Source organism: Prinia subflava, chromosome 5 (genome assembly GCF_021018805.1).
Source record: "Prinia subflava isolate CZ2003 ecotype Zambia chromosome 5, Cam_Psub_1.2, whole genome shotgun sequence".
Lineage (NCBI taxonomy): Eukaryota > Metazoa > Chordata > Aves > Passeriformes > Cisticolidae > Prinia > Prinia subflava.
Genome location: NC_086251.1, coordinates 38,604,567 through 38,622,431, shown reverse-complemented (window position 1 = coordinate 38,622,431; position 17,865 = coordinate 38,604,567). Strand labels below are relative to the sequence as shown.

The 17,865-nt window shown below is 35.2% G+C and overlaps 1 protein-coding gene across 9 annotated transcripts in view; it reads left to right on the top strand.

Annotated features, from left to right (window-relative positions):
• Positions 1-17,865, top strand: part of RALGAPA1 (Ral GTPase activating protein catalytic subunit alpha 1) — a 132,307-nt gene that overhangs the window by 42,501 nt on the left and 71,941 nt on the right. For 4 of the 9 annotated variants that reach the window (XM_063398912.1, XM_063398919.1, XM_063398913.1 and 1 more), the window contains 8 exons: positions 3,671-5,242; positions 7,147-7,271; positions 9,329-9,545; positions 10,672-10,848; positions 13,988-14,140; positions 16,199-16,392; positions 16,517-16,615; positions 16,727-16,882. In XM_063398912.1, coding sequence (XP_063254982.1) covers positions 3,671-5,242; positions 7,147-7,271; positions 9,329-9,545; positions 10,672-10,848; positions 13,988-14,140; positions 16,199-16,392; positions 16,517-16,615; positions 16,727-16,882 — 2,693 coding nt within the window. The remainder of the gene's footprint in view (positions 1-3,670; positions 5,243-7,146; positions 7,272-9,328; positions 9,546-10,671; positions 10,849-13,987; positions 14,141-16,198; positions 16,393-16,516; positions 16,616-16,726; positions 16,883-17,865) is intronic. The other 5 variants (XM_063398917.1, XM_063398921.1, XM_063398916.1 and 2 more) reach the window with 4 other exon arrangements.

Below are 17,865 nucleotides of genomic sequence, written 5' to 3'. Positions count from 1 at the left end.
TTTCAAGTACTATCTGGAAGGTGGAAGTGATTTATGCTTTAAGGTGTTTAGTTAATGAAGTGATTTGGTATAGTTTATCTGTTCCAAATTTGTAATATTTTTAAAAAGAACTTTCCTTCAGCCTGTCAGAATCATAGGAAATCCAGTCTTACACATTTACAAGATAACTAGTGAAATGACCATTCATTCTGGAATCCCCAAATTCTTGGGGATTTTCAGGTTCAAGACCTAAAATAAAGTGTCAATGAGATGTAGGCAAGATTCCTAGAAGCAGTGGGCAAACTAATTAATTGGAAGTGGGAGATTTTTCCTTATCTACTAGGACTAAAAGAGTCAACTATTAACATGAAAGGGAGATGCATATTATGCCTTTACAACCTTGCTCCCAAATCATTAAGTAATCATTAAGATGAAGTATAAAGAAGTCATAATTGTATTGTCAGTATGGCTGTAATTATTCTTTAATCCCGAAAACTCACAGAATGCCTGTATTCTCTTAAAAGAAACCCCAACAAACTATCAAAGGCTCAGAAGCAAAACATGTCATTTTTTCTCCACTTCCCAAACAGACTTTGCATGACAAAATACAAACCTGGCCCAGTGTTACACAGGGATTTTCTATTAGCACTCATGCTGTCATGTCAGAATGTGTCTCTCCATGAGTTTGTATTTTAGCGTATCTATCTCACACTTGATGCTGAAAAGCTGCCTCTCTTTCTGCCTTCTAGCAGGAAAAGGAGAGGCAAGGTTCATTTAGGAAAGTTGTGACTGTGTGAGATGGGTCAGATGTACCAATTACAATCTTTTCCTTACTGTACCATGTGATGAATCAGGGCAGTTTTTCTCCTAAGGGTGCTCAGGGTCAGATACACAGGGTCAGTCTGCTGGCACACAAACTCTTTGGGAGTTTTGGGTGTCCCAGTCTGACTATACAGCTGTGTGCAAGGGTGAGCCCTAGTTGTGAAGGAGCAGTTAATTTTTAAATATTGTCTGTGTTTTCACTGCTGATATTGCAGTAACATTTTTCATTTCCTTACTTTCTTCCTGTTCTACAAAAAAGAAATATTTATTGGTGCAAGCACATGTTTGTTTGAAGATGTGTAGTTGTATGTGCTTGTCATGAATATGCAAGCACCTAAAATTAATTCTGGATCAACATTGAAATGAATCTAGCTGAATTTATTTCAATGTGTGGAGCTGCTTTGTGTGCATTGTGAATTCTCTGTCCAATTATTTTTAACATCCTAGAAGGTCATGATCACTGCATGCATGCACAGCATGGGATTTCTAGGCTGCTGCTTCAGATAAGGTTGAGTTTATAATAGATTTGAAAAATGTATACTGAGAGCTCAGGATGAGATCACTGTATCATAGTTGCATATATTAATCTCATATATATCATCATGCATATTTTTGACTAAATCCTGTGGTAATTTCTTTGCAGCTGTAAGAAATAGCTTGAGACTACGTTAGCATAACCTCTGTTAATCTCTGCCTAAGTCTATAGGGAGATGAAATAACAGTTCCAACTAGAGAGAGACGCAACTCGTTTCAGAGGGTGTTAATTCATGTAGTTAGTAACAAGCTGAACAAGAACAATGATGGGAAATTTGTTGCTTGTCAAAGCTGAAGAGAAAAGGAATAATAGATTGTGTTGTATTCGATGATTTTTCAGTTCATGTTTATTTTCTGAGACAGCCTGAATGTCTGTTCTCTTTTTCCAATATAGATCTCTCAATTTCCTGTCTATAGCTTCTGTACAGTTCAGTAAGCTTTGTATGAGGTCAAACTCCTACTCTCAAATTTTAACTTCTTTGAAAAATTGAGCATGGAAATAGTACTTTTGATCTTCTTGGAACCCATTTAGTTAAGTACAGACATACCTCATTCCTCTGGTTTATATGCATTGTTCAGAAGGAGAATATGAGAAAATCCAGGTCCATCTCTAACAATCTCAGAAGAGTGCAAGTAGCTCAAACCAGGTTTTAAGGGGACTTCATATTATCAATATTCAATATTTCTGAAATAGATAGAGATCAATGAAATAATAATTTGAAATAATTTTGAAACAGTAATATTTATATATAGTATCTAGTAATAATAGAAATATTTTAAAATATAATTACATACATAGTTACTTTATTTTAGCTGTAATATATCAAAGTTAGTGGAGGGAAAGGGGCTTAAGTTTTGTCCTGATATTAAGTAAATTCACCATTGCAGTCCTGAAGTTAAACCATCTAGATAAAACAATAAGGTAAGTCTGTTTATTGTGGCAAATAACTCTTGCTGGTATTCATTTAAGCTGTTTACTGTTATTCCTGAATTTGAAAGCATCTACAACTTTTAAAGTAGTAGGTAATAAAAGATTAATCTAGGGAATAAAGGATTCTATAAAAAAGAAACCAACAGAAAATTGAATAAACCAGTTTTACCTTGCAGTTTAAGTGCTTATCTCATAAAAGGACTGGAAGGGATAGCAGTTAGGTTACTTGTTGGTAAGGGATATTTAGTCTTACAGTGCTAATTTGATAATACATGGTATTCCTATAAAGTAGGAAATCTGAAGAGATGCATAAAGATTCTTTATTTTTGTGGATGATGTGAAATGAGCTGAAGATACTTCTGTACAATTCCTAGGTGATCCATGTTGGAACTTAAAGTTTCATTACAGTTAAATATGATTTTACTGACATTAACATATTAAAAGTCTCAACAGAACCAAGGAATCAATGATTTAAATGGCAATAACAAATTCTGATTTTTTCATAAACAAAAGTGGGTTTACTCTAATGTTAACTGTTGTGAGGCTGCAGGATGTTTTTTGGTATCAGAGTACTTAATTCTGTAATTCTCATAAATTTTACATTTGCCTGAGTAAAACTGGAAGAAGAGGGGGAGGTAAGCCTCATTGGGTATTTAGTGTCACATTTTGAAGATGAGAGACAAATCATCCTTCTGAGGAAAAGGGTGTATCTTTAAATTGTCCATTATGTATAGTCATCTTTTCTGTGTAGGGCCAGCTCTTCCTTGTCATTTAAAAGCTTTAATCCTTAGGTGTACACTATATTGCATATTCCAAAATACTTATGATGGTGTGATAGTATTCTTTCTGAAATATCAGTAATTTATATATATATATATATATATACATACACACACACATATATATATATAAATGGTTTGCCACTTCAGTAGTCAACCCTAATTTTCCAAAGCACATCCTTGTTGTCTTTGGAGTTGCCCATTTTTCTGAAGATGTAAATACCACAAAAGGAGTACTGCTGTTGAGCCAATTTGTATTCCAATAACCATTTCCTGAACAAGCTAGCTGGAATAATATTGGTTGAATTATTGAACTTATTGGCACAGCTCTAGCTTTAACTGTATTTCCAAACGTTCCATGACCTCACTGTTTGTTGTCATGCATGTTAACATTTAAAACTGTGTTCTGATGGTCTAACTCATTTATATTACATTCTGTACTGGATATTACATGCGTGTGTTTTTAACACTCTAGTCTTGGAAAAAGTATTTCTTGTAGTACCTAAGAAATCAAGGTTCTGAATTTTTCTGGCTTTTAAAGTCACATAATTAGGATGCAGTGGTAAATATATATTGTCTCCGTATGTAGATTTTTGTGCATGTTACATATACTTTTTTTCTACAGACATTGACGATGCTCAAATTCTTCCACGTCCACCTCGAGTCAGACATTTTTCTCAGAGTGAGGATGCTCCCAGTGAAGTTTTTGGTGCATTAAATGAAGAACAGCCACTGCCACGAAGCAGCAGCACCTCAGACATCCTGGAACCATTCGCAGTTGAACGAGCCAAAGGTGCAGTTCCTGTCATTGACAGTTCATCCCATCATGCTCCAAGCTTACAGAGTTCCACTGAGACCTCTTCAATGCATAGATCCACTGAAAGCCATAACACTGATACAAATAGCAGAGAGTCCTCCTTGGAAGTTGGAGATAGTATTTATGACCATCTTTGTCATTTAATAGGGCCGGTAGAATTTGCAAACACTGCCTTTGAACAAAGCCAGTATGTTGACCTTGAAGGTGAAGATGATCTCCTTTCCTCTCTGAGAGAATACCTTATTAAAGAAAAAGAAGAACTTTGCGGTAACTTTGAGATAGATAAATGTGAGGCTCCTGCTCATGAAGTTGATACATCAGTAAGTAGGAACGATAGATTACCACTGGATGGATTAGAAAATAGAGATCAGACTGGTCAATGTACAACTAGCAACACTGTTACAGAAAGAGCCAATAACACAGAGCTGCAACTAGAACAAAACCCAAGTGGCTTTATAAGTAATATTGCACCTGCTCAAGTAGACTTTTTTACAAGAAATCAAGCGCTCAATAAAGCCAGACAGTTAGATATTGATAAACAATATGGAAGCGTGTTTGATCATGGGTCAAGTAGTCCTAGCAGCAAAGAAGGGAAGAGATATCTGTACAGGCAAGCAGCCACTGAAACTGATGTAGATTTAGTTGTGGAAGCACCAGTAGCTGAAAAGCATAAAAGTGCCCAGTTTAATGAAAAAGTGACCAACTCACGTATTGTCCATGCAAAGAAAATTCTTCCTAAAGCACAAGTTGATCCTCAAATGCCTCGCATCACAGGCACAAGCAAACTGGCACCAACTAAAAGAAGTATATCTGAAACTGTAACTCATAGGGCCAAAATCATGAAAATAACAACTAAAAAAAGAAATAGCGTTCATGTTACTTTTAGGCCGTCTACAGAATCGGTTCAGTTTTACAATCCTCTTGAGAACAAGGAGGCTGCTTGGAAAGCAAGACTTCGTAAACTTGGTGGCTTCAGTAGTAGCAGTAGTGGTAGCAGCAACAGCAGTACCAGTGCAAGCAGTAGCTCATCAGCTGGCACAGAGATGGTTAGACCTGGAATATATAGACATCTAGATGCAGTCAATGCTGCCTCGACTGGCAGCAAGCAAGTTAAGGAGTCTACAGAAACTCAAGCAGCTGTGTTGCAGAAAGAAGGTCTTGCAGTTAGTCAGTTCCAATGTCGTAGTGCCTTTAGAGCATTAGGTCAGGAGTCGGCACAACAGCAGGGCTCCCTGGGTGGTGTTTATAAAACTGTTGTACATGCTCTTTCGAAGCCGAAGGCAAATGTTTCCCCACAGAGGCAGAACAGAATGCCAGCAGAGGCTCCACTGAGGGATCTGTACAGTCATGTAATGGGCTATTTTGGAAGGAAAGCTGCAGGTGAGCACTAACAGTGTGCAGAGCGCAACAGGAGAAAGGCAGCACCAGTTTGGCTTAATGCAACTGAAGCAAGCAAATCAAAAGGCTTTGGGATGATCACTGCTTTCCTCCTTGTTTGGTTATGCATGCGCCTATAGCCAGCTGATTTTTCTCCCAGCATAAGTTACATTTACATTTACTTTAAATTACTAATTTTTCTTTTCAAGATACGTAGTTGAACCTCTTTGCTGCTGAAGATCATCAGGTTAGGGAAGAGGAAGAGACAGTAAATGACCTAATAAAGGATTAAGCCTTGGGACTTGAATTTTCATCTACCATGTAGAACCTTCAAATTAAGCCTACTGAATGATTGGCAATGCATATTTTATCAGAATGTGTTATTCCACTCTGAGTGTAGTTTCTTTGTCAGAACGACCTGGCTCCCAACCAGCTAGGCTGAACTAATTGTATTTCTGGTTCATTTAGTGTGTTTTCTTCTTCCTCCTCATCCTCTTCCTCCTCCAAAACAAAACCAAAAAAAGCCCCTCAAATTTACATTTGGAGGTCATTTTAGATAGTTTTTTAAAAATAGTCCAAAATAGCAATCTGCTATTACTGGAGTGATTTCATTGCAACAGTTCTCTGAGTCTGATCATAAGGTTTTGTTTGAGTCTGTTTCAAAACATGTCATAGGCCTTCGTATATTCATTCATCCAAATGGCTGCAGTTAAATCTTGGCAACATCTTCCATCACTTTCTTTTGTCCTTGGAATCTTGGATGTTCATGAAGGTCTTGTGATAGTCTTTCATCTGCTAACTATGAGACCTCTATGGACTGATCAAAAAAGAAGGCTGTGACTCTAATATACATTGTCTTAGTTCACATAACCGTAAATGAACAATAAATTAACTTTCAGCAGTAATGCAGGTTTTCTTTTTTTCCCCATTGTTCTGCTGGCATGATTAACAGGTTTCTGCAATGCACCCTGCATCGAGATGTTAATGCCACCTGAGGGCAGTCTCTGTAAGCACAGCTCCTGAGAGCGGTACTGTCACGGGTCTCACAAAAATGATTTGCTGCTCTTCAGAAATTAGACTTCTGAAAAAGACATATCTAGGAAGCACCAATTTTAGAAGTAGCTTTTATTTAAAATCCAACATTTAACAGAACGTCATTGTTAGAGTAAACTGCACTGTGGTCTCATGAGAGATGACACTGAGGGAAAAATTTGTATAAAGAGAATATGAACTGCAGTAACTTGAAGACTTAAAAGGCTAATATCATGAAGTCAGGTATAACAGCCACAGCTAAATATAAACAGTATAGTTATATCAAAAATATAACACTAATAAAGGAGTGAACTTCATTAACTGTTCATAACCATTGATCATCTAGAGTCAGAATTTTCATTCCATGTACTAGCATGTAATTTTATTGTGTAACATTTTCTTTGCACTATTTGTACTAACTGTATACGGTGCCACATTGCCGTTTGTCATTAGTATCTATTAGAATCTAGGTTACTTTTTCTACTACATTGCTTTTCATTAGGAATGCAATGAAGAAGGAGCCTGAAGAAATCACATAATTTTAGAATTTGTTACTTAATTGTGATATGGAGGAAGAACATATGCTTTGTCCTTAAAGCAAGCATTAACAACTTTGAGTAGTGCTTACCTATAAGCTTCCTGCTCTTAAAGGTGGAATTGGAAATCAACTAACCCCTGCTTAGTGGGAAGAAGAAGCTATACTAATTCTGAAAGTAGAATCTGCTTTAAAAGAGGGACATTTTTTAAATGCATGTTTGGCAATTTTGATTTTTAAATTTGTTAATTAGCAGGTTTTTTCATTTGTTACATTTTATGCATTCTTTACTATATCTTGATACGTTCTTTACTATAAATGGTTGTTCGTTTGCTTTTAGCTAATAGAGAGGATATGAGTCAAAAGCTGCACCCTATTGATAGTGATATTGGCAGTAGCAATACAAATGTTCCTGACCTCATGGATGAATTTATAGCTGAGAGACTCCGCAGTGGAAATGCACCGGTAAGCCTTTAAACTTGCTACATTTCAATACTTAAGTCTCCATATATCTGTGAACTTGTCAATGGCATGACAAATCAGTTCACTAAACCGGATTTCTCTGGCTTTTATGGAAGAGAATTAAGAATATTGCCTAATTATTCCTTGTCTTTGACATAGATTCCTGCCATTTTATACCATTTGTGTTTTCATATCTATTAAATCTTCATCATGGAAACAATGCAGAAGTTACTGTCAGATGAATAGTGTCACTGAATTAAGCAGCCTAAATTGCACCTCCGAGATACCTGTACATAGACACTTTCAGAATACTAGTTTAGGTGTAAATTTGCAGTCCTCACCATGGTATGTAATTGAGTAACATGCTGTAGTACAGTACTGTTCTCTACGGGTACAGTCAGTGCAACAGACTACAAAACTACTCAAATATATTTTTTTTCCTTTTTTTTAAAATTTCACTTCCAAGTGTTGAATAATTTATTTAAAATAGTGCTCTGCTAATCAAATCAACTTTCTATTTGCTTTCTTCCTACACTTTTTGAAAAGTGTCATGTTGTTTGGAATGGCATTCATAATATGAAATTTTAATCCATTTTAAATTAAGAATTTCTGGTTACTGTTGAATGCTTAAAGAAGGAGACAACTGATTTGAAGAGATAAGTGCTGATTAAGTAGTAACAAAATGGAAAATACTAAAAAAAAGTTGAAAATTAAGAACAGAATGGGTAACAATTTAAAGATGGTGTTTCAAAATAGTTTAGTTTCTTTTTCTTAAAAGTTTACAAGGTCATTTGAAGACATGCTCCTGTAAGACATACTCGTATAGAAAATTGTCAGTAAGGAATTGTTGATAATAAGGAACAGAAGAAGATTCTTCAAAGTTATTTAAAAAATTGTTTATTTATCATCACCGTTTGTAAATGGCAGGAGAAGATCTCTAGTGTTTGTCCATATGTATACTTTTTTTTCTCTTTTGTATTGAGCTCGTGTTTATGAAACTTGATTGTTGGCACAAAGTATTCTTGTTAGTGAGTCTTGCATTACACAATAAAATGCTAACTTGTAGTCTATGGAAAAGGTTAACTTACTCTGAAAATTAATGGAACAGAAATCATCACAGCTGGTTCCAGAAGAGAGAAGAGAGAAAGGGAGGATTTGTTTTGAGAATTTATACTTTCCTCAGGTAGCAGAAAAGAGCTGAGATAAATTTGAGTAAATACTCTGAAACTACCACTCATTTTTTAATTAGCACCCAACAGACATGCTATATCTATTGAATGCTAAAGCTATCTAATGAAGAGCTTATTAGTCTGAGTTAACCTAAAATTACTAGGAGAGTAGTAAAAGAATGCAGAACTGACTGGGCCTAGTGTAAAAGGAAGGCATTTTAAGTCTCACAATGCATACAAATTTCACGCCATTTCAGAAAATGGCTTTTCTACTTTGATATGTCTTCCCTCTTAAGCAAACAGTGCTATCTGTGGAAAAAAAATGCCTTGAAGAAAGACTTCAAACAGACCATCACCTTACCTGTACATGAGCAAATCTGCATGCCTTACTTCTGTTATGTGTGGGTCTTTTGTGTTGCAAACCAGTACTGAAGTGATGTTTTAATCATGAGAAGATTAATAGTGAATGAATTAGTAAATTAATGTGCTCCATCTGTAAATGAAGTTTTTGATTCTAGTATGTGGCCTATAGGCCATTGTGTCTGAAACCAAGGTTAACAAGTTTTCTTTAGTTATTTAGATGTAATAAATTTTAAAACTATTTTTCTCTCACATATCCTACCTACCATGTGGCCCATGCTACTCTGAATCCTAGCCTTTTACGATATGAGTCCAAAAATCCGCTGCGCAAATAAAATTTATATTTATGAAAATCTGTGACTGCATGGGTTCTTCATCTGGGGGCTTGGAAAGATGATGGCAATTTCTGGTTTAGGTACATAAGAACTGATTGTTACATTCTGACTTCAGCGAATATGGGATTGCTTTTTCCATTTTATGTAAATAAGCCACCCAAGATTGTAAGATAATTAATGTATCTTCAATGTTTAGAATGTGACAAGAAGAGGAAGCAGCCCTGGCAGCCTGGAAGTTCCTAAAGACCTTCCTGATATATTGAACAAGCAGAACCAAATGCGTCCTGTAGATGACCCAGGCGTGCCTTCCGAGTGGACGTCACCTGCCAGCGCAGGCAGCAGTGACCTCGTCAGCTCTGACAGCCACTCTGACTCCTTCAGCGCCTTCCAGTATGAGAGCCGCAAATTTGAAAGCAAGTATATTTTTCCAGAACTAATAGCATTTTCAATTAGTGTATTGCGAATTCCCTTTGTTTTGTTTGTTGTTTTACTTCTTTCCCCCCTCCGGATAAAGCTGTATTCCAGCAGCTTCTGTGGAGAGAGATTATTTTGATTTTCCATTGAAATCATTAGCAAGTTAATGGAGCAAAAAAAGTTCTTATGAAAGACAGTTGTTTTTTTAGTATACCAAAACTAAAGAGCATTGGAATACTACTATGCAAAGAGGAGAACATAACAGAAGTTAGAAAGCAATATTGTCTCCTCTGTGGAGCGTATCCATCTGTTTTGCACAAAATATAAAAAAAATAAAGCTTATTTCTTTTGAAAATCATTTTAATTCTTTTGAAAGTAATTAGGTAAAATCTAAAGAAAGGCTTCTGGTATTTTTACAGTTGTCTTTGTGTAGTTATAGATTAATCAAAATAGTAAGTGTAATATCATAGTAAAGTTACTGTGCTTTGTTTAATAACAACACTTTTCATTAATTTTATTTATCCTTTCCCACCCTTATGGTTGCTAGGAATTGTGATGTCATATGTTATATAAGATAAAAATAATATTTATATAGTAAAATCTTTGGAAGAAATGACAATTTTTATATATGTCTCCATTATGCAAATAAGTCATGGCTTTTAAACCTACATTTCAGCCTGACTTTTTTTTTTGTTAGTGTTGAGGATAACATTTGTTAGAGTATCATTTGCTGTAATATTTTTAGTTTGAAGCTAGTGCTTTTACAACAAGCTTGAATATTTCTTCCAGCTTGTAAATTTTATAAATAAATTGCTTAATGTATGATTCCATTTTTTTTGCATTATTGAGATGTAGGTGCACTTACAGCAACTAAGCAGAACACAGGCATACAAGAATGTCTTCTGCAGACATCAAGTCATGAGTTTATGACAGGAAAGAGAATATTCATAATAGTCAATACTTTCTGCTGTTGCACTTTATTTAAATTTTGCAACAGTGTGGTAGTAGCACAGAAGATGTACATTCAAAGTTTCTGTTTATTTTGGAGGTCCTGGGAACTCTGGGAGTTTTTTGTATTAGTGGTATTTTTATGTTGTAATTTAATACAGTGCTGTCCTCATACAGATTTCAGCTTTGGCACTGAGGCAGGGACACCAGCTTCTACTGACGTTGATGCGATTTCAGGACAGCAACAAAGTGCCGAGGAACAGGAAGTGGCCAGTCTAACTACACTCCACATAGATTCAGAAACAAGTAGTCTCAATCAGCAACCATTGTCTGCTGAAGCTGCTACTATTACTGGTAAAGTAGATTTTAAAAAAAGAAAGTATTTCATTCAGAAATTTTTTACCCATCCTGAAGAATGCAACTTTCAGCTTCTGCCAAGAATTTATATTCTATTTAAGATGATTCTTTTGTTTCAATTATCTTTGATTGCTATTGAAAAGTTGTATTGAAACAACGTAAGTGGAAAACCTTTGTCTGACTTAGTTACCCATGGTCCTGAATCTGTTTTAAACCCTTCATGAGAAAATCTATACAATTACCAAGGAGAAGCTCCTACCACATAATTTATGCTAGATCTCTGACAAGTGTCCTTCTATTACTGGTAGTTAAGTAATTAATTTTCATTAAATATTTTTGCTTTGGAAGGTTTTCACAGTGCTCGTTCAAACCTGTGTATCACACTGAAGTATCTTGGGATTCCTCTATATGCATCCATCTTAATATCTCTTTATATTGTCTGTTGTGTAACTGAGAGGTTTTCTTATGCAAAATGTTAGTTATTAGCCATGTAACATCACTTCCTATATGTATAACTGTAAGGTGATGCAGTTAACCAAAACTGAATTGGCTCCTGTCTGAAAGAGAGAATACTTCTCTGTGAGGATGATCTGAAAGAATGGTCTCTTGCCAGGATTTGTATATGAGAAGTAAAGATGTCAATAGTCATTTCCATAATCCTTGTTCCCTAGCTGTTACATGCCTCCATTCCTGTTACAACCCTAGTTGTAACAAGTAACAAGTTGCAACAAGTATCTGTATTTCTGTGAAAGTTTATACATACATATTGTCTTGCTTTCTGTTAGAAATCAAGTGCTGCATTTTCAGAGATATGGAAAGACATCTTTAATTCCTCTGCCCTAATTTTCACTTTTTAAAGAAAAGTGAAACTTCTTCTGATGAAAGAACTATGATATTAGCTTTCATGGACATTTGTGTTCAGCTTGTTCCACAATGTTCAGCTTGTGTTCTCTTCATTTTTCTCTTTGTTCTGTGCTTGTTCAATGTCCCTGCTGTAGATCTGTTCTTTTGCTGTTTGTTTGTATGTTTCTATATGTTAATGACTTCTTTACTGTTCAGTATTTTTGTCCAAGTGTGCTCTATAATTGAATTGATAGGATTGCAATTAGTGACCGAGTTGTCCATTGAGAGATTGTGGTTAACTCTTCTTGCTTGAACCATTGTTTCAGAGAGGCAACTCTTGTGTGTCACATGCATTTAGCTGGATTTCCTGAAGAAATAATACTTGTGCAATTGTTTTGTCTGTCTCTGTTCCACGCACCCAACAATATTGGAGCCTATTGTCTAATTTTTGCTAAATTGCCATATAAGAAAACAGAAGGATGTTACTTTTTGATGTTTTATGAAAGATAGGGAGCTGTCTAGTGAAAATTGCATGATGGAAGCCTCAATGTGAATTTCACTGTATTAGACGCCAGCAAATGTGAAGGGTTTGGGGAGGATAATTTCTTTTTGGTATATGGGCATTATATCATATTCTAAGTAAATTATAAAATTGGCTATTGACTGCTGTTTACTAGTCCTAGAACAAGTTGTACCCATGGGAGTCTCAGTCAAAGTCAGTTCCACATATGCTGGAGTATCTTTTAATGACAGGCTCCTGTAGTTCTGCAAATTTTCCATAAATTGTTTCTGTCCATTCTCTTCTATCGTATGAAGATCTCTTTCCCTCCTTCCTCTGCTTCTTTCTTTCCCTGCCTGCTCTTTCTTTCCATCTCATTCACTGTCTTTTCCTCTCTATTGCATTGTCTCTCAATTTCTGTCTTCCCCATCACTCTTTCATGTTCCTTTTTTTTTAACTACTTTCATCTGACCCAACTAATAAGCAGAATGGAAATGAAGTAAGAAAATTCTTCCTTGAACATCTTTGAAGGGTGTATTTTACTTTATCTCTGTGTGTGGAAAACTAGTGGTCAATAGCAAGCGAGGATCCTTCCTAGTCGTATGAAACAACAGTCTGTATGTGAAGCAGTAGTGCCCCTCTATCCTGCACAGAGGTGTTGAATTAAATTGATAGTAAAAGCTTCATTGTCTTAGCCACTTAAAGGAGATAGAGACCTTTGCAGTTTAACAACGTAACAAAGATTGTTTACTGCAATTTCTATTCTGATAACAGTGATAACATTTTCTGTCATTTTCTTAAACAATTTCTTCTCTTTATAAGAAAGAACATTTCTCTCAAATGACAAATGTTCTTCAACTATTCCCAATAATTTGGGAAAATTACTATTTAAAAGACTCACTTTTCAATTGCTGTCCCTAAAGTTCACTTTATCACTAATACTGAACTTTACACATAATATTTCTGTGTCCCTGTTACATTTATCTGAGAATTTAAATTAATAGGAATTCTTCCATTTGAACATGTGCACATGTGTAGAAAAGTCTATGATGAATATTTGTTCTCATTTTGTCCACTGTGTTGCAACTAAACTCAGCTATTTATAAGGATCTTTAGACAAATTCAGGATGTGAAACATAAGATAGTACAGAAGAAAAATACAACTACTTATTCCCTCTCCACAGATCACACAGGGGAGACCACATAATTGTCTAGAGAGGTTGCTCAGAGACTATCACAGAAAAATGCCTTTCAGACACTTGCAATTTCCTGTTTTAAAGGAAATAACACTCCTCTAACTATACAGAACTTTCCCATCATATGGATTTTCTCAATCACGCAAGGTTCAGTTACTAGTTTAAGTTTTTATTTATAAATTAACTTGCATGCACCTATAATCCTGAAAAAGCATTTATTCCAGTAAAATTTTAGCTTAAGCATTTTGTTAGAGAGAAATTTAGGTGAGGGAATGGATGAGAAGTTTGACTGGTTCAAAACACTGAAAATGCTGCAAAACAAACACATTTAAAATTATTTGGATCTAAAACAGAGGTCTGCTAGTCTGCTTACCTGTCTGATTTTGATGTTCATCTTCCAGCTTTTCTGCATGTAACTTATTTTCTTTCAGAACACCACTCACAGGGAGATCTGCTTACTGTTTTATATCTTTCCTTGGCCCAATTTGATACATAAAAGCAGCTCAGTTTTCTGTTAATGCTGTATTTAGACAACATTTCAATAGCTCAAGAAAATAGAAAAGGCTTTTAAGGTAACTGTTAAAAATTACATTTGCAGGCTCTGAAAGTGCTTCTCCAATCCAATCTGCTCTTGGATCCCGATCACAGACACCCTCTCCTGCCACTCTTCATGCAGATCACATTGAGCAGAAGGATTTGCAGCTGGATGAGAAGCTCCACCACTCTGTTTTACAGACGCCAGATGACCTAGGCAATATCTGGAATAGAAAATACAAACTTCTTTCTTTCTTTCTTTCTTTTTCTTTCTTTCTTTCTTTCTTTCTTTCTTTCTTTCTTTCTTTCTTTCTTTCTTTCTTTCTTTCTTTCTTTCTTTCTTTCTTTCTTTCTTTCTTTCTTTCTTTCTTTCTTTCTTTCTTTCTTTCTTTCTTTCTTTCTTTCTTTCTTTCTTTCTTTCTTTCTTTCTTTCTTTCTTTCTTTCTTTCTTTCTTTCTTTCTTTCTTTCTTTCTTTCTTTCTTTCTTTCTTTCTTTCTTTCTTTCTTTCTTTCTTTCTTTCTTTCTTTCTTTCTTTCTTTCTTTCCTTCTTTCTTTCCTTCTTTCTTTCCTTCTTTCTTTCCTTCTTTCTTTCCTTCTTTCTTTCCTTCTTTCTTTCCTTCTTTCTTTCCTTCTTTCTTTCCTTCTTTCTTTCCTTCTTTCTTTCCTTCTTTCTTTCTTTCTTTCTTTCCTTCTTTCCTTCTTTCCTTCTTTCCTTCTTTCCTTCTTTCCTTCTTTCCTTCTTTCCTTCTTTCCTTCTTTCTTTCCTTCTTTCTTTCCTTCTTTCTTTCCTTCTTTCTTTCCTTCTTTCCTTCTTTCCTTCTTTCCTTCTTTCCTTCTTTCCTTCTTTCTCAGTGTAGTGAAGTAGCTAGTATCACATGAGTTGTAAACAATCCTGTAAAAGGCTATTTTGTCTGCACTTCAAAAAATATTTAATTACAATGATTACTTTTAAAAGGAAACAAAAACCTTTTGCATTTTAACCTGCATTTAATTGGAATTTTTAGCAGTGGATTAATAGTCCACATATTTATAGTTGTTCTTTTAGTTGCTTAGAATTGTGGCAGCTTAATCTAGCATGTGGTCCTGCTGTGGACTGTTTTATCATTGATGTACAAATAATAAGACATAATTTCAGTAATCTTATAATTCCTCCTTGCAAGTTTGGTTTGCTTGCCTTTCATATTTAAACCAATTTGTAATTAAGTCAACTATCTTAGTTATCAAATTCTAAGATACATTTTCTTTATAAATACAATGTGAACATTTCTCCCGCATTTGGTCTCATGGAAACAAAAGAGTGTCTGCTATGTATTTCAGACCCTATTTCTTCAAGTAGCCCACTGATGGACAGAAAAATCCTTTGCTTTGTACTTTAAAATCTACAGCCTAGAAACCAATAGAGTCTCTACCACAGTGACCCAGAAGTTCAAAAGAAGAGGCTATATGATTAGGCTGAATTCAGATTTAATTTTGATTTGGTATGCCTGTGAGAGCTATGAGATTTTCAGAAGATCCCAGCGAATTATCCACCTGAAGGGGTGGAAAGAAGATTCGGAATGCCTGCTGCTCTCAAACTGGCTCATTATCTAGTTTTTTGTGGCTGTTTAGGTAGTTAAGTGTGACCTGAGTAGACTTGAGCCATCATAAACCATTGAAGGTTTCTTTATATGGACAGTCTAGATAAATCATCTTCCACCTGAAAAAGAATGTTTATTTGTATAGTGGTGATTTGTGGAAAGAGCTAGGTGGGTGCTAAGTTACTGAATGTTGCCTCTCCACTCATACAAATTTACTGTTTAAAGGACAATAGCTAGAGACAAGTTTAGTCACACTTTTCTCTTTGACTTGCAATAACATGCTTTTCTAGTAGATTCTAAGAAAAATAGTCTTTATTAGAAAAAAGTTAAAGTTGACAGATAATTTTACTTGAAACCAGTCAGGTGGAATTCTGGAGATTCATTGACTTCAAAGAATGTCAGAAAATACTAAAGGAGTGGCCTTACTAGGTCCATCAGATCTGTATTAGAGCTCCAGCAGTGACCTTAAATGTTATTTAGTGAAAGAATATAAGAAACAGGACAATTCTTCCTCTACAGAGTTTATAATAGACCAAACTTAACATGTACAGTGTTGAGGTGGCTGAATGGTAAAAAATAGCTTATTCTGAAAGCCTGATCATTCACTTTTAAGAAGACTGTGTACTTATTAGTTGTATGAGAACTTTTCCTTTTCTGGAGAGGTAGATCTCACTATACTTTTTTCCTTCTGTTACAGAAACTAGTGAATTCCCCTCAGAATGTTGCAGTGTGATGGCTGGGGGAACACTTACAGGATGGCATGCAGATGTGGCTACTGTGATGTGGAGGAGAATGCTAGGAATCCTGGGAGATGTCAACAGCATCATGGATCCAGAGATTCATGCCCAGGTTTTTGATTATCTGTGTGAACTGTGGCAGAATCTGGCCAAGGTAAAAGAACTGGACCTTTTCTCCAATCTGACCTGTTTGGGCAGGATTTTCAAAAAGGAAAAAACACTGCCTTGTATATTTCCCTTAAAAAATTCTCCTTCTGTTTTGTTTTTAATAATTGCAGATAAGAGACAATCTTGGTATTTCAACAGATAATCTAACTTCACCATCTCCCCCAGTTTTAATTCCACCACTGAGAATTCTAACACCATGGCTCTTCAAGGTAAATTTGAGCACTAAACTGTGAAACAGAAATAAAAGTTATCATAAGTGTAGAAGGGTGTTTAATGTAATTTTTTTCTTTATGAATAATAAATATGTTCTAAAACTGTAGGCAACAATGCTGACTGATAAATACAAACAAGGAAAGCTACATGCTTATAAGCTTATTTGCAAGACAATGAAACGAAGACAAGACGTTTCTCCAAACAGAGACTTTTTAACTCATTTCTACAATATAATGCACTGTGGACTTCTTCATGTTGATCAAGTAAGTGAGTTATGAAATTCCAGATAATATAAATGTTATGACTGAAAATAAAATTCTCAAAAATACTCAATGCATTTTCATCTGAGTAATTTAACTTTGTTTTTGAAATTAGTGCTGTGACTGATACTTTTCGTAAAAAGAAAACTTTGATAAAGGATCCTCATATTCTTGGTTGTATTCAGAAATGCTTTTTTTTTGTAGTCCATTTCAAGGAAATATGAGGGGAGAAAAGGTACTCTCTCATTTTTTATTAATTGTATGTTACAGATTGAAGTATGCAAGAAAGAGAAGGAAGCAGATCTCTAAAGTCTACTGTTCTTCTTACTTGCTCCCTGATGCAACAGTTTAGCTAGTAAATTGTGCTCACTACATTGGAGGACTTTGTTTCTACAGCAAGTATAGGAACCAGCAAATTGAGATGTACTGAGCGTATCTAATCAGTGGGAGTAGACCTTTTTCATAGGTTTTGTTATTAAGAAGTCTGAAAATATTGTATGGCCTAAATACTTTTTTAAAGGTTTGCAGAAGTGTAAAAAAGTTGGGTTTGTGAACTTTTTTGAGGAATGATTATAGGCATGGGGAGATCAAAGGTTGAAACAACCCAGTTTTCTTTAACTGGGAAGAATAGAATTTGTCCAGAATTATTTCACTGATGACTATGGATAGGACAGATCTCCAGTTTCTGTCCTCAAACAACCATTAATGCTGCTTTTTTTGCTGGGTTGAAGATCCTCCTATGACGTACTGCCATTTAGTTGGATATTACTACTAATACAGAACTATTCAAAGGAGAAAAGGGGAGGGGGTGCCTGTCTGTAGGCTTGGGATGTTTTATTACAATTAAAGCATTTTATAGTTTTTCAAATACTTTTGAAAAAATTGCACCATGTACAATGATTTTTGAAAGTGCCTCACTAAGTCTACAAGAATATAATATGCTGTGCTGATTAACTGCATACCAGAAATGTTACAGAACATTTTAT